At 43.8% G+C, this 15,730-nt stretch overlaps 1 protein-coding gene across 2 annotated transcripts in view; it reads left to right on the top strand.

The window, feature by feature from the left end:
• Positions 1-15,730, top strand: part of STAT1 (signal transducer and activator of transcription 1) — a 39,061-nt gene that overhangs the window by 17,661 nt on the left and 5,670 nt on the right. For both annotated transcript variants that reach the window (XM_058549445.1, XM_058549446.1), the window contains exons 11-23: positions 1,149-1,241; positions 2,719-2,778; positions 4,898-4,927; positions 5,017-5,110; positions 6,335-6,376; positions 7,618-7,701; positions 8,372-8,470; positions 9,568-9,703; positions 11,103-11,152; positions 11,861-11,955; positions 12,736-12,881; positions 14,297-14,482; positions 15,534-15,609. In XM_058549445.1, the coding sequence (XP_058405428.1) occupies positions 1,149-1,241; positions 2,719-2,778; positions 4,898-4,927; positions 5,017-5,110; positions 6,335-6,376; positions 7,618-7,701; positions 8,372-8,470; positions 9,568-9,703; positions 11,103-11,152; positions 11,861-11,955; positions 12,736-12,881; positions 14,297-14,482; positions 15,534-15,609 (1,191 nt within the window). The remainder of the gene's footprint in view (positions 1-1,148; positions 1,242-2,718; positions 2,779-4,897; positions 4,928-5,016; positions 5,111-6,334; positions 6,377-7,617; positions 7,702-8,371; positions 8,471-9,567; positions 9,704-11,102; positions 11,153-11,860; positions 11,956-12,735; positions 12,882-14,296; positions 14,483-15,533; positions 15,610-15,730) is intronic.

Genomic DNA, 15,730 nt, shown 5'->3' with positions numbered 1-15,730 from the left:
TATTTGTCCTCTCCTTCCCTCCTCTTCCGTGGCCTCATCTCATTTCAGGCTCTCAAATCCTCTGCTGAATTCCTACGTAGTAGCCTCCCAGGTGGCCCTCTGCTCCGCCTCTTCTTCCCTGGTGCCTGTGACCCCGGGCTGTCCTAGAGCCGAGTTCCAATCTGGTTCTTTGTCACCTGCTAATCCAGGTGGAGCCCCTCGGCTGGACACTCATGCCCCACCTCCACTGCCTGGCCCTAGCTGGCTGCTCCATTTCCAGTGTACACTTGCCCCATTTCCAGGCAGACCTGACCTTGGGCTGTTCCCAGGCCCACCCCATATGCTTCTTCATGCCTCTCTTAACAGGATGTCCTCCGCCTCCGGGCCTTCTTTTTTTACCTGTTTGTACCTATTTTCAAAATTGTATTATCCTGAAAGTTTCAGCCTATATCTCATCGGGAAATCTTCCCCAAGTTCCCAAACAGATGTTATCTCCCTTCCAGATCTGCATTCTTTATTCCAGTTCATTCTTGATTCCTCTCCCATTCTGGATTTTATCCTTTGGTTGTCTGTGTATTTCTGTGATCTTTATTGTAAATGAGAAGGTCTCGGAAGACACAGACAGGCGTTTGTCATCCTCTTCCCCACCAGGGCCTTGCTCAGTGCCTTGCCCGTGGTAGGTGTTCCAGATATGCTTAGTAGGTGAATAAATGGCACGGAGTAGAAGAGTAGAGTGCATGTTGGAAGTTTTTTTTTTTTATGCTAACTTGACATAATAAGAATGCTTCTGGTTCCCTGTGGCTCATGTCCAAACAGGAATGTCTCCATGTTGCATTTTGAAACAATCAAGGACATTTACTTGGGTTTTGGAATGCAACTTTGATTCTTACTGCAGGTTTGTAAGTGAATATAATCCAATTCAGGGTTTTCTTTGTTGAAGAGTATGACAGGTCCTTATAATTACTCTGATTTTGTTCAGTGCAAATTAGATTTGGGGATTTCTTTACTGACTAACTAAGAAACCTCACTTTATTCATCCAACTTGTTAGAATCTTTCAGACTGTTTTTAGCTTGTGCTCTCTAAGCGCCTTTCCTCTTAAGGGAAAATAGTTTTTTACTGCCTCAACCTTAATGGAAATGCTAATTTGCACTTTGTTGGGAATTTACAGCTCGTTTGTGGTGGAAAGGCAGCCTTGCATGCCAACACATCCTCAGAGGCCATTGGTCTTGAAGACTGGGGTCCAGTTCACCGTGAAGTTGAGGTAATAAAGGAAAGGTGTAACCCCTTGCGCTGCCTGTCACCTAGTTTGCACCCCTTGTTTTCTTCACGGCATTGTTATATAGGGTGCTTTAGAGGAAGTAATTTTGCAGTAGACATCTTAGTATGAATTTTTACTTAGAATATTTGAGTCTGTCTTTTCTAATCAAACTAGAACTATAACAGATAATTATGGATATACATACACACTTCATTTTTTTTCCAGTTGTAAATGTAATGCCTGTTAACTGTAGAAAGGCATTCAGAATTGCAGAATGCACGTAGTAGAGAGTAGACTTTCCCAGCAGCCTCATCCCCTCCTGAGGGTAAGCTTGTAACCTGAGCTCTCTATGCCCCCAAAACTGTGGGTCATGTGGGTGAATGTGGACTTATGACGCGGACATTTTTCTGGTGAGTGAGTTCATAGCTTTCATCAAATTTCAAAGTTGTCTGTGATCTAAATGTCTGTAGACCACTGTGGTTAACAGCCTAATGTCCTCCCAGAATTTTGTCCATGTCTGCACAAATATATAAATAAATACATTTGTGTGTGTGTATATGTTTTTTCATACACAGATACTCACATGGACAAATATATTTGACATATAATATTTCATTTTTAAAAACTAGAGTTCTGCTATGTATGTTGTTTTGCAGCCTATTTTTCTCCTTGATAGTAAATTGAAGAAATGTTTCCATAAGAGAACATATGGCTTTACTATCTTCTGTTGACTGGCTACATTCATTAGGCTGTTCCTCTCCTGATGAGCAGCTCACTTGCCTTCAAAGTTGATCCTAGTCCTTTTTTTGGGCTGCCACTGAGTGACGTCCCTGGGTGCTGCTTCCTGGGTGCCAGGGTTACACTAAGGCACCCACGGGGTCCTGGAACTCACCAGTGGAAGGGGCGCTAGAAATCTAATCCCATCCACCTGCTCCACTACACGGAACAGACTGTTAGGGGCCCCTTCCCAGGGTCTCGAGCTCATCAGAGCAGAGGCACGCCTGAGCTTCAGCCCAGCACTCCTTCCGGCCGTCTCTCCACACCACCCTGGAATGATTATAGAAGGGATTCTCATTTTCCTGATTATGGGTGATAGTTTTTATTTTCTCCTAACAGGGCAAACATTAGGTGTAAGTTCTAGTAAAAAGTAATGTTCGCTATTTTTCACCCACATAATTGGCCAAAATAGAAATTTTGATAAAGCCCAGTGTTGGTGAGACTGTCTAGGGAAGCAGGTACCCTCACTAACGTTTGGTGGGAATGTGAAATCAGTGCTGCTCTCTGTCAGAATTCAGTATTCCGGAATTTATCTTACAAATACACTGAAAAAAAGTCCAAGTAGACATACAAGGATGTCAGTTCCATTGTTTATAATAACCAAAAACTAGAGGGGGTGGGGGTTAGATAGGGAATTAGCGTAATAAGTAAATTGTAATAGATAATTTTTTAAAGTAATAATGACTTTCATTTTTCTTTCCAGACTGTTGGTGAAATTGCAAGAGCTGAATTATAATCTGAAAGTCAAAGTCTTATTTGATAAGTAAGATATCTTTACTGTTATCTAAGATACATTAACTGTTGAAATGTTGGTTTTGTTAACCAAACATGGACTGATGCACCAGGGCCAGTTGTAAGTGATCCCAGCAAATTTAATTCGAGAGCTTCTGTTCTGGACGTTGAGAACTTCCCCTAGCGCTGGTATCAACATGGCTGTGCCTTTTTAGACGATAAAGGAACAAAAGAGTGAGTGTATTTTATGCATATGAGCTTGTAATGGTCGAGTCTTGGAGCAGCTGGATGTGGCACACCCCTCCCCCTCCTAGGCTAGCCCCCGAGGAAGGGCCCTTGATCAAACACAAAGCTGAATATCCTTCAGGCTGCTGTGATTCTATGGCCACTTGTGGGGTTGTTTCTGGAGTGACTTTGACAGCATTTTGAGGGGTGTGTGTGGAGCCTGCTGGATTCCCCCTTGTCTCTTCTGAGCAGTAGGGATGCAGGAATGGGCAGGATCTCTCAGGAGGGTCTCCGTGGAGCAGGCCCATCCCCTTTTGCCCTTAAACCCTGGACCTGGACTAGCACAGACCTAGCCACTTACATTAAGGAACAAGATGGCTCCCCACCACCCCCGCGCTTGATATATTTAATGCTTTTGTTGGTGTTTGTGACACACTGGTTTAGCAAGTTTCAAAACCATTTATGACGATCCAGATCATTTTCCTCTGGCTTTTTGTCTCTTTCCAATCCTGTAACAGTGTTCTTCCTTGTAGCACTGTCTGTGCCTTTGTCTTTCCTGCCATTGTCTTTCCTGCCTGTCTTTGTTTTTTCTCTGTGTATCAGTTAGCATTTGCTGCATAACAAGTTGCCCCAAAACTTAGTGGCTTAAAACTCAAAAACTTATTATTTCTTATATTCTGTGGGCTGTAGGTGGTCCTTCTGGTCTGTGCTAGCTTAGTGCTGGGTGGTCTAGCATGGCCTCATTACGTGTGTGAGGTCTTGGCTGGGGTAACTGGGCCTTCTGCATGGGGTTCTCAAAGAGGCTAGCCTGGGCTTTTTCACGTGAGACAGCGTTCCAAGTGGGTAAGAGAGCGGCATGCCAGGCCTGTTGGGGCTAGACTTGGAACTTGTACAGCATCACTCCCATCCATTCTGTTGGTAACAGCAAGTGAAAGTCACCTGAGATTTAAGGGACACGGAAATATATTCTGTCTCTTGAAGGGAAGAGCTGCAAAGATTTTGTGGCCATTGCCGTTTACCACACTCTGCTTTCCTCAGTCTCGCTTTTAGTTTGTTCTTTCTTTTCTGTCTCAGCTCTGAGTTTTCTTTTTACCTTTGACAAGGCAGCTTTGTATCACACCGTTCCTTTTATTTTAAATTCTGTTTTTTCAAACAGGGGTAAATTGGCCACTGTCATAGCTAATAGTGATAGTCATTCACAAAAACATTGAACTTCTAGTTGAGATGGGAAAGGAAGCTAACTCATTTAACTGTGAGTGTGCTAGTGATTTCTCATCCACGCCTGCGCCATTAACAGATACGTAATTGTCCAGAACATGACAAAGTGATCATTGAATTTATACAAGATGCAAGGTCTCTCAAGATTTTAACCTCAGATTTAAAACTTGAACTTGCCAGTTACCCCAAATAATTGACTATTCCGGTACGTTCATGAAGCATTGAAGATAATAGAGAATAAAAACAAGAATTAGGCTGTCCCATCGGAAGGTCGTCTGAGTTCCATAACCGCAGAGCAGTGCTCTCTGCTGAGTCCCCAGGGCTTAGCACAGTGCCTTGCGCAAAGTGTGCAATTGCTCAAGAAACTGCTGTAACTGTGGCTTATGTTTATTGAGGGTGTACTGTGCACTTTTTTTACCCATTAACTAGTTTGCTCCTCACAATGTCCTGTAAGGTTGGAGCTGTTAGCACGTTGTCCAAAGGAGAAATGTGAGGCCCAGATGGTTTAGTTGCCCAAGGTTCCTCAGCAGTCTTGAGGTAGTGTTGGCTGATGGAGTGAGTGAGTGAATGAAAGGGCAGAAAACCCACAGGTATTGATTTTTTTTAATTGATCATTTACTTATGCATATACTTTTGTAGTTTTGTTGAAGCTCATTTCAAATTTTAAATACACATATATGATTATATATGTATATATTTTTTTGCAGAGATGTGAATGAGAGAAATACAGTAAAAGGGTATGTAAAGTACTTTGCACTATATTTTACTATCTTTGTTTGTTGAACAGTTCCAAGCCTTTTAAATATTGCTCTCCTGTATTGTTTAGATTTAGAAAGTTCAACATTTTGGGCACACATACGAAAGTGATGAACATGGAGGAATCCACCAATGGAAGTCTGGCAGCAGAATTCCGACACTTGGTAGGGAGACCGATTTTCCCTTCTTTATGCTGTGTCTGGTTCATTGGGACTTTTTAGAACAGAGTGGCACTTTGTGCACTGTGGGATGTGGAGGGCACCCCTAGGAGAAGATTTCTAGAGTTTGTGGCTGGTAACTTCACCAGCGCTTGGGGAATCTTGGTTCCTCGTCCTTATCCCAGGACTGTTCCCTCTGTTTTCTACCAGTCTGTCTCCCAGGGATGCTTCTTTTGGGGTGTAGCGATCTCAGTAAAATATTCCATAAACCAGTGTGCATGTAAATTATCTGTACTTGGTGCCTCCACGACCTTAGTGATCACTCACTCTAGACTCTTAGAGTTTTCTCAAGGGTTGCTGTTGCTCCCATGTCCTGACTCTTTGTTCTCCCCCTCCAAGTGTGGCAGACCCCAGGAGTCTCTCTCCAGCCCCTTCTTCACATTCTCCTTCCTGATGGTCTCGCCCACAGCCACTGCCTCCCCCGCTGTGTCTCCAGAGGAGTAGGGCCTGTTCTGCCAGGCAGTAGAATGCCAGCAGGGGGTTTAAGTGGGTGCTGCCTTCTTTCCTGCCTCCGTGAAGATCTGAGGCTGCCAGTTCTCCAGATGTGTTGGTGCTGAGCCCTATACTCTCCCTGGGCCAGAGCCCGCAGAGAGGTTCAAGGCACCCTTTTCACTGGCAACCATCGCGTGAACCAGCAAACTTATGGCTAGGAAGCTAGACCTTGTGTGAGAGCCTCAGTCCAAACTCAGGAGTCTGAGGGTGTCCAGAACTGCTCTTGGGGCTCCGAGTTGCTCCATTAAAACCTCAGGGATGGAAGTCCTTTTGAGGGCAATCTTAGTTGGGCCCGGAGTCTCTGGGCCTAGCCTGGGAGACTGTGTCAAAGGAATGGGGAGGCAGAAAAAGCTGCTCCCTGGGCCTGGGGAGCATGAAACAGCTAATGCAGGTGATGGGGGGTCATTCAGGGAGAGCCTGCACAGGGGAAGGGAGCAGGGTGCAGTTTCCTGGGATCGTTCTAGACTCCGTGGTGTTCACACGGTGTCAGGCTGTTGGGAAAAGACACTCCCAACTCATGAACCCACACAAGGGTCATTTCACCTCTTGTTCTGCATTCTGAAAATAATTTCACATCCTTCATTCTTTCTAAGTTCTGACTTTGGTTTGGTATGTAGGTGAAAATAGCGACTTTGACGATTTTTGTGCTATTTACTAAGATGGTTTCTTGTTTTATAGCAACTGAAAGAACAGAAAAACGCGGGCACCAGAACTAACGAGGTGAGTCCTTCTCTGTTCTGATTAGTCTCTAACTAGCGGGTCTGTCCAGTGAGGTTGGCTCAGTGCCCCTGGTGGCAGGTGACACCTCATGAAGGGGTTCAGACCCAGCGGGGAAGAGCAGCGAATGAGCTTTGGGACGTGGTGTATCTATGATAACAGTAAAAACACTGTTTTTCATGCTTTATGGTTGTCAAACAATCTTGCACACGAATTTAGTGGACCCTCACAGACAGCCTGGTGGAGTAGGTATGGTGAGCTTCTGCATTACTCATTTCACAGGTGAAGAAGCTGGATCACAGGAATTTTGCAGGATTTAGCTTAGGGTGCACAGGGAGTTACTGTCCAAGGTGGAACCAGAGGCTAGTTCTATGACTGCCGTGCTGATAATGACGTGTGCCAGGGAGGGTCTTGCTGCCGTTGCATCCCCTGCCCAGTGGCATCGTCTTTCCGGCAGTTTCCTTTTTACAGCCAGATCCTTCAGGAGCTGTTTGTGATGTGTGCAAAAATGACCTGTGGACAGAGGACAAATGTCTGGAGTTACTTTGGTTGGAACATTTTCGTCCTTTGTGCCCTCTTGGCATGCCGTCCTTCCACACCACAGCCAGCAGAGGTCGTGTGGGACGGGGACAGACGCTGGCCTGGGCAGTGCACAGCAGCTGTCTAGCCCTGGTTTCGACCTCTACTATCTTCCTGGCCTCCCGGGGACTTAGTTTCCTTTCCATAAGCAGGGAGATCAGCTGCTCCTCTCTGCTTCTAGATTGTTATGATGTTCGCATGAGATAATGTGTATGAAGGCACTTTGAAAACCATAGCATTTCTACCCAAACCAAGGCACTTTATCACCTACCAGGCTTATGCAAATCAGCCCTTACAGTAGATAGTCATCCCTGGAACATGTGTGCACTTTCCACCCCCATCTGCCTGAGGCACGCAGAGTGGGGCCGAGGGCCTGGTGCCTTAGGTCACGGGTAAACCCGTTAGAAGTTGCTATTTCCCTATCAACATTTCTTTCCCTTAATCCATAACCCTTGCCTTAATTTCAAAAATCTTGTCTTCGAGGGAACACTGAGATACTTGCAGTAATTACATTTGGGACGGATGATTGGCAGTTGGAATCTTCTGAATTGCAGCTGGCTGGGTCCCGGCTTTCCACAGCCTGTTGCAGTGCGGGTTAGGCTCTTGAAAGGTGCGGGGTCAGTGAATGGATCGCTATATTCCTTTTTTTTCTGTTCTCTTTTAAGGGCCCTCTCATCGTTACCGAAGAGCTTCACTCCCTTAGTTTTGAAACCCAGTTGTGTCAGCCTGGCTTGGTCATTGACCTTGAGGTGAGACTTACACGGTCCAGACGTGGGAAACTTTATTTATTTTTACTTTTAACTGTTACATGTATTCTTATTTCTCCATTTTTGTTTTAGACGTATTTACCTAATTGCTAAAAAAGGTGATCTTTTTCAGCTAATACTATTTTGACATTAATGTAGTAGTTCAGGAAGCTAGAGAAATGAATTAACCTTCAAATATTGTAAGCTAAATGTTCCAGTTGAGATGTCCTATGCTAATTTTTTATATGAAGCATTGAGACTTTTTTCTTATAATTTTATTTATTTTTTTTTTTTTCCCCCAAAGCCCCAGTGGATAGTTGTATGTCATAGCTGTATATCCTTCTAGTTGCTGTATGTGGGATGCGGCCCTAGCATGGCCAGAGAAGTGGTGCGTCGGTGCGCGCCCGGGATTTGAACCCGGGCCGCCAGCAGCGGAGCGTGCTCACTCAACTGCTAAGCCATGGGGCCGGCCCGAGACTTTTTTCTTAACTGAAAGATATATCAAAGATAAATTCAACTATGAACAAAAAATATAACTTTACATTTTTAATTTCCAAGTATAAAATATTTGCAAATTTACAAATAAGCCCTTGTTTAGTTTTGAGGCTACACACTGGTCTGAAGGGGCTATTTCTGTGATTCAGATGATTTCAAGGTCTTTGTCATCTTTCAGACGACCTCTCTGCCCGTCGTGGTGATCTCCAACGTCAGCCAGCTCCCGAGTGGCTGGGCCTCCATCCTGTGGTACAACATGCTGGTGGCAGAGCCCAGGGTATGGGAAACACATCTGCTTTTGTTCCAGGGGCTAACCAAAGACCCCGTGCATATCTGAAAGAGCCCCTAAGGGCCAGATGTTGAGGGAGAAGTGACATAACTCAAGTGGCATTGCTAAGGATCTTGAGTAAGCATGAGTATGTATGAGTGAAGCATGAGTATGTATTAGAAATGAGAATTATGATTTTCCTTCTATGTGAATAATCTCAAGCAATAGATGGTTTCATATAACTTTTATCGTGGTAAGAGGTCCTTTATTCTTTTTTTTAAATGTATAGATCTGCTAAACAAGCATGCTCCATTCTTAGAGTGTGGGTACTCACTGTTGATTAATTACAGTTGATTCTCGTTACTCACTGTACTTAAGTTCTTTAAAGTCACTGTGAACACTGGATTAGCAAATACTGAACCATTGCTCCTAGGGGAAATACCAGGTTACATTCCTGCCAGCCTCTGGTCACAACCTTTACGTCAGCCGATCAATACCTAGCCTTGTTTATGTGTGTTTCTGTTTATAGATACCTTATCTAATATATTTGTTGACCCATTAACATTGAACTCATAGCCAATAGCACTATGACTCATTCTTGCACAAAGCTTACATGGCATGTGTGTTTTCTCTGTCAGGCACATGATGGCCTTCTTGCACTTAGGAACGTTAGACACCTGGGGGCCATTTTCAAAATGAAATCACCACCACCACCAACAGAAAAACAAAAATGCAAAAAACATGGCACTAAATAGTTCTCAAAAAGAACACTTGCTTATAGTATGAGAGCTGTTTGACCCCAACGGGAAACATCCCTGTCGGGTGACTTGAATTTTTCACCATTCTCTGCATGGGCAAGTCTGCAAATGAGAGCAAAAGTGCCATGAGTGTTGATCTTGGAGTTAAAGTAATTGCTAGTGAGTAGATGAATTCACAAATGGGAATCTGCGGATAACAAGACTTGACTGTGTTTCTCCTCTTCTACCATGAAAACTTTTGTGTCACAGAAACTAGCACTGAACTTTGGGGTGGTAGTGCTGTGTTTTAGTGCTGGTGTGACGGGTGGCTCTTCAGTAGCCCTTAGCTTTTGGATGTTTTCTCTCTAGAATCTGTCCTTCTTCCTGAACCCCCCTTGTGCACGATGGTCTCAGCTTTCAGAGGTGCTGAGCTGGCAGTTTTCTTCTGTCACCAAAAGAGGTCTCAATGTGGACCAGCTGAACATGCTGGGAGAGAAACTTCTTGGTATGAGCATATTAACTTTTTACGTATATAAAAATTGAAATTTGTAAAAATATCTCTACTCGTTCTTTTCCCTCGTGGCTCTCTCTCTTGTTCCAAGTAGAAGTGTTAGTCTGTTGGTTTTTCCAGCTGCAGCTTACTATAGCTAAGTGAGCATTAGACCTCACTTTGAAAAGAGATAGAGACCTGATAAAAGATTTAAATGAATCATTTCCCCATTATCTCATATTAACATTTCTGAGCAGGGTTCCTAAGGGAAAAATTTTTGAATTATGTAAAATATATTGCTTGTGGTTAAAATAAGTTCCTTGATGGGAAAGATGAAGTGTTATTAACCTTGAGAGAAAAAAGTAAGTCCCCAGCATGGTAAGAGTAAGGTCCTAGGGCCACACACCGCACAGCATACTCTCACATCAGGTGGGCCTGGAGAAGGAGATACTGTCTGCATCAGGAGGACGCCCCTTGATTGGCAGTTTTGCCTGATTGGGCAGGGTCCAGGCCGTGGTAGATAATTCCCTTTCAGTAGCTCATGTCATGGATTTATTAGTCTTCCACACTAAGCAAATCAAAGACCTACTAGTCTCAAAGTCAGATCTTCAATGAATGGAAGTATCTGAACTCTTTCTTTAAAAATCCACAGGCAACTTTTATCCAGATCTGCTTTCTGTACAGCATAACTGCATGTACTGCAGACACCAACAGTCTTCCTAACCAAAGGGCTCCCAGCAGTGTCTTCTCTTGGCCATGTAGCTGTCACAGTGGGGGTCTTGTGCTATTTAATAAAAAGTAAGAAATCACCTTATTCCATTTCCTTATTTGGTGAGAATTAAGAAAGATATCTTTTCTGCCTATAATGGCTTCTTTGTGGTTCTCCTCGAGGAGAGGTGGAGGGCTCACCATCTCTTATACCCTGGGCTGCTTTAATCTGTGTAGCTCATGACCCCGGGGCTTCCTCTCTCTCATTTCTCTCACTTGGCTTTTGATTTGCATCGGCCTCCCTGAGCGCATGTTCTGTTTAGAGGGAGGCTGAGGGAAAGGCCTAATTAATATCTGACATAAGCTTGTAAAGTCAAGTGTCAGTTACATAGATCACCTAGGGGTGATCTTGGCCTCAGTTTGAATTTGAAAAAAACTCTGTGCGGTCACTGGAAGAGGAGACTGCTGAGGAAGGAGAGGGGGGCAGTGAGAAATGACATTGCATAGGGAGGGACCAAATTAAGACTTCTCCGCAAGGTGCAAATAATTAGCAGTAATGTCTCTGAGAATATCAGCCATGTACATACAGTCTCCTTTTGTTGGAAGTTGGTTTTTTTCTTTAAGAGCAAATACAAGAGCCATCAGGCCAGCCAAAGCTTCAGAATCAATTTCTGTTTCCTGAAAAAGCTTATTTTTATTTGTGTAGGTCCTAATGCTGGCCCCGATGGTCTCATTCCGTGGACAAGGTTCTGTAAGGTGGGTACCATCTGAGTTTTATACTCTCTGAGTTCTCTTCGCTCTCTGTTGAGGTCCTCATCTTTCTCGCCATGGTAGTTACTGAACTGCTTATTCTGGCATGTTCTCTCTGGCCCATGGAACCCCTAGGGCAAGTTATTTACTTTCCCTCAGCATAGAATGTTAGCCTCCAAGTGTGAGTCTGACAGGAAGCACCTGCCTGTGTGATAACATTCTTTCATATCCGAAATGCATCTTCTGTTGGCTCACGCCGGCCCCTTGCCTGGCAGCGTTTTAGCTCCATCCGTGTGAAATGTGTGCTCTGTGCCGGCGTGGATGGCCTGGCGGCCAGATGGGTTCCCCTGCGCCTGCTCGAGCAGAGGGACCAGTTGGAGGGAATAATTCGACCCCGCAGGGGTCACCAGACAGTGCTACTGAGCTCACGCTGCTGGATTGTACAAGCGAGGGCAGTTTTGTCCCATGATTCACGCTGGCAGTTGTTCCCTGGCGGGCTTGCTACTGTTTGGAGAGGGAAGCAGAGCCCGGCCCGGAAAAGGAGAGCTCAGTGTCTGAATGCCAACGCGAGGGGAGGGACTGCTCTGTGTGAGACAGTTCTAGCCCTGGGAGCTGGGCAGTCTTTGCAAATTAAAATCTGATGGTGGGAGGAGGCATGGTAAGTCACTATTTGAGATTTCCTTGTTCCTAATATGTGCATTTGTATACTTACAGGAAAATATAAATGATAAAAATTTTCCTTTCTGGCTTTGGATTGAAAGCATCCTTGAACTCATCAAGAAACACCTGCTCTCTCTCTGGAATGATGGGTAAGGGCCATTGGCAGATGTATTTTTGAGACATATTTTTAACACATACTCTCTTACTGCAAGGCTGAGACTGGCCTGATCCGAACTTCATTATTTGACAAGACTTGTGTGCGCCTCACAGAAACAGATGTTTACAGGCTGTTTCTTCAAGACTTTTTGATAGTGGAACCTCATAAGATTAAACTTATACTTTCGTGGTATATGTATGTGTATTTTCAAAGCTAAATAAAAAAACTCTGAGTGCCAGTCATGCATTCATTCATTCAACAAAAATTTCTGGAGCACCAACTATATTGCCCTAGGAAGGAAGAAGAAACCTTTTTAACTCAGTAAATTGTTTCTATCTAACTTATTCCCAGGGTCAGTTTATATTTCAACAAAGGCTTTAACTTGATCAGAGGTGCTAGAATATGAAAATAGATTGTCTGAACCTTCCTCTCCAGTGTAAAACATACAGAAATTCAGATATTTTCATAGCCTTTAAAATCATCAAGCGAAAATAAAAAGCTCATTAATCCAGCAAGTATTTCTTGATCATCTGTAGCATCCTACTGGCACCGTGTTAATGACTTTTTTTTTTGGACTTGGGCATACGTATGTATAAGTGAAATGCTTCCTGAAACGTTAATTAAATAGATTCTAAAGCATCTGATATAGTGTCTACATTTTTATCCCATGTTCTTCTGTCAAGTTCCAGTCATCTTCGTTTGTAAGTTCACACGAAAATTAAAATCGTGACTAACCCTCAAAGAACCTCCATCAATCCCTTTCCACATGCAGGTGTATCGTGGGTTTCATCAGCAAGGAGCGAGAGCGCGCTCTGCTCAAGGACCAGCAGCCGGGGACCTTCCTGCTGCGCTTCAGCGAGAGCTGCCGGGAAGGGGCCATCACGTTCACGTGGGTGGAGCGGTCCCAGAACGGAGGCGGTAAGCCAAGCCTGCAAGCATAAACTCGCAGATCCTATGTCTACCCCCCCCAAGCCTCCCAGATAGGATTTAATACATCACCGTGAATATTGTGATTCACTGCCTGGAACGTGTTGTGGAAATGATGATTTTTAAAAGACAAGGCCAGGTTCTTTCCTTTTTGTCAGGTTTGTTATCTGTGGATGGAGGAGGTGAGTCAGTATGGCAACGAGTTCTTGGGAGGAAACCCACTTTGTGAGGGGAATCCCACGTGGAGGGGCCCCGATGAGGGCAGCCTTGTGAGAGGGTCCTGGGGAGTGAGCGGCAGCCCTGCACCCCACGTTCAGACAGGACAGTTGCAAGGTTACCTTTGTTATGTATTGGGTTTCTATTTAACCAGATGAATCCGTGCCTAAAAGACTCTGGAAACCTTTGCATTATGCAACAGGCTTCTGGGGATGGGGGTGAACAGTGGAGAGGAGAAAGTGATCAAGACGGATGGGTGGCTTCTCCCTCTTGCTTCTAATTTGCTCCATTTGAAGGACTGAAGGAGAAACTGATTTGTTCCAGTGACTTTTATGCGTTCAGTGGAAAGATGCAAAAAGATGGGATACTTTTCTTGTTCTATGTGTTTTTTTATCCTGATGAAAAACGGAGGAGCTAGATTGGAGCCCGGAGTGGGCGGTAGACATTAGAGCCAGCCCTGTTCATCCTCTCCCTGTAGTTCCTTTCTTGCATCAGCTGAGAGCTGGAGCTAGCAACCCAGGCCGAGTCTGAAGTTCTAGAGCAGAGTCCCAGACTCTGGGACGTGTGCCCCCAAAAGTGAGATTCTGGATCAGTTAGGAAGCAGGATTCAAATTAAATCTGGGAATAAGATCAGGAGTGAATTAAACTGTGGTTTATCACATTAAGGATTAGAGGGAAGAGGTAGCAAATAGCATCTTTTATTTGTTTAAAAAGTTGTTTCCCATGTCTTATCATCATTTATTTTAATAAAAAACTACATTTCTCAGTATGAAAAGGACAACAAACAGAAAGTAAGCTTATCTTTTAGTAACTTAATCTATGGCTTAAACCAGGATGATCCAATTAGTAATTAGTTATTTATCTGCCTGTGGGCAGCACATCATTAAAAGTGCAGGCTTTTCAAGGTAAAATAATAAATAATAAACCTCTTTTGGCCACATTTACAAATCTAAGCAAATAATAACAAATGCAATGTTATCGAGAGTAATGACTGCCTTTATTTTTCCTGTTTTAAAGACAAGATTATAATGTATTTACATATAAAGCAATACACAGTATGTGGGGTGACTCCTAGATTGTGAGGAGTTCTTACCTGGTTCGCTCAGATTCATAAACTCCACAATGTTCTGTTTCTCTGCTGTATGTTTTGGGACATTCCGTGGGACTCACTTGGTTTTTCTTCTTTTTAGAACCTTACTTCCATGCAGTTGAACCCTACACGAAGAAAGAACTTTCTGCTGTTACTTTTCCTGATATTATTCGCAATTACAAAGTCATGGCTGCTGAAAATATTCCAGAGAATCCCCTGAAGTATCTGTATCCAAATATTGATAAAGACCATGCCTTCGGAAAGTATTACTCCAGGCCAAAGGAAGGTAAGTAAGGAGAGTGAGCATCATTGCCCTCATGCTGGAGAGCACGGCACGGTCATTCCTGGTGACCATGTTCTCATTTTATACTCGTCCAGAGGTTTGCTGGACACATGGTCTAGTCACACACACTGCCCTTTCTTCATATCGGTGCAAGGTGCTAGCACAAACTCCACCCACGCTGTGTCATTAACCCACCACTTTCTTTGAAATTTGTAAAAGCAGGCTTTCAAAAGATGGTATAAACACAGCACAGTTGAAACATAATGCATTATTTGGCTTAATATTGCTAGTAAGAAATGAGTAAATAATTTCTTATTTTCGGGATGTTGGAAAAGTCCATTTCTGGTCTTGTCTATTTGTTACATTATTACTTTTTCCACATGGAAAACATAAAAGGTAGAGTCACCATGGCCAACTGATTTATGCCAGTCTGCTCATGTTAAAAGTGAGGAAACTGAAGCCCGGGACAAGTAAAGTGGTTCATTTGGGGTGGCCCAATTAATTATTAGATCCTGTTGTTACCTGTGATTATTGTTAAGAACAGGCCTAGACTTGGAACACAGGTCTCCTGCTTCTCAGTCTTCACTGACTTGCATTTGAGAAAGTTTGAGTGCGACTAATCTGGTTTGGAACACACCAACAAAGTTAATTATTTTTCGGAATCAGAAATCTCAACGTTAGCACAATCACTTTGGGAAGAAGATGCCCCAGCTTACCTCCTCAGCTGTGTCTGTTACACTGATCAGGGTGGGATCATTAAACCAGATATCCCTCTGCATATTTTGGGCCCCAACTTGTGTAGGATTTCAAGCCTTGGAAAGAGAAACCTTTCCACTTGACTGCTGTACTGAACTCTCCTCCCGTTTTCTTCTAGTTGTTTGTGCATTCCCACCAGAATTTCAGGTGACCCAGGCAGGGAGGTCATAACCCCTTAGAGTTACAGGACTCTAACCTGACCATCAAGAAAACCAGTAAAATTTTGATCAAAGAGAAAGTTGACTGTTCTTATGTCAATTCTGCTAATGGAAAATGTACACAATGTGTTTGCTTCTAGCACCAGAACCAATGGAACTTGATGGCCCTAAAGGAACTGGATACATCAAGACTGAATTGATTTCTGTGTCTGAAGTGTAAGTGAACACAGAAGAGTTCCATGTTTAAAAACCTCAGGCCGGCCCACTCCTGGCTGGAGCCTATTGAAGATGCTCGCATTTTGCTTTTTCACTGTAATTGCCGCCGCCACCGCCGCCA

Source organism: Diceros bicornis, chromosome 10 (genome assembly GCF_020826845.1).
Source record: "Diceros bicornis minor isolate mBicDic1 chromosome 10, mDicBic1.mat.cur, whole genome shotgun sequence".
Taxonomy (NCBI): domain Eukaryota; kingdom Metazoa; phylum Chordata; class Mammalia; order Perissodactyla; family Rhinocerotidae; genus Diceros; species Diceros bicornis.
This window is presented reverse-complemented; position numbering and strand designations above follow the sequence as displayed.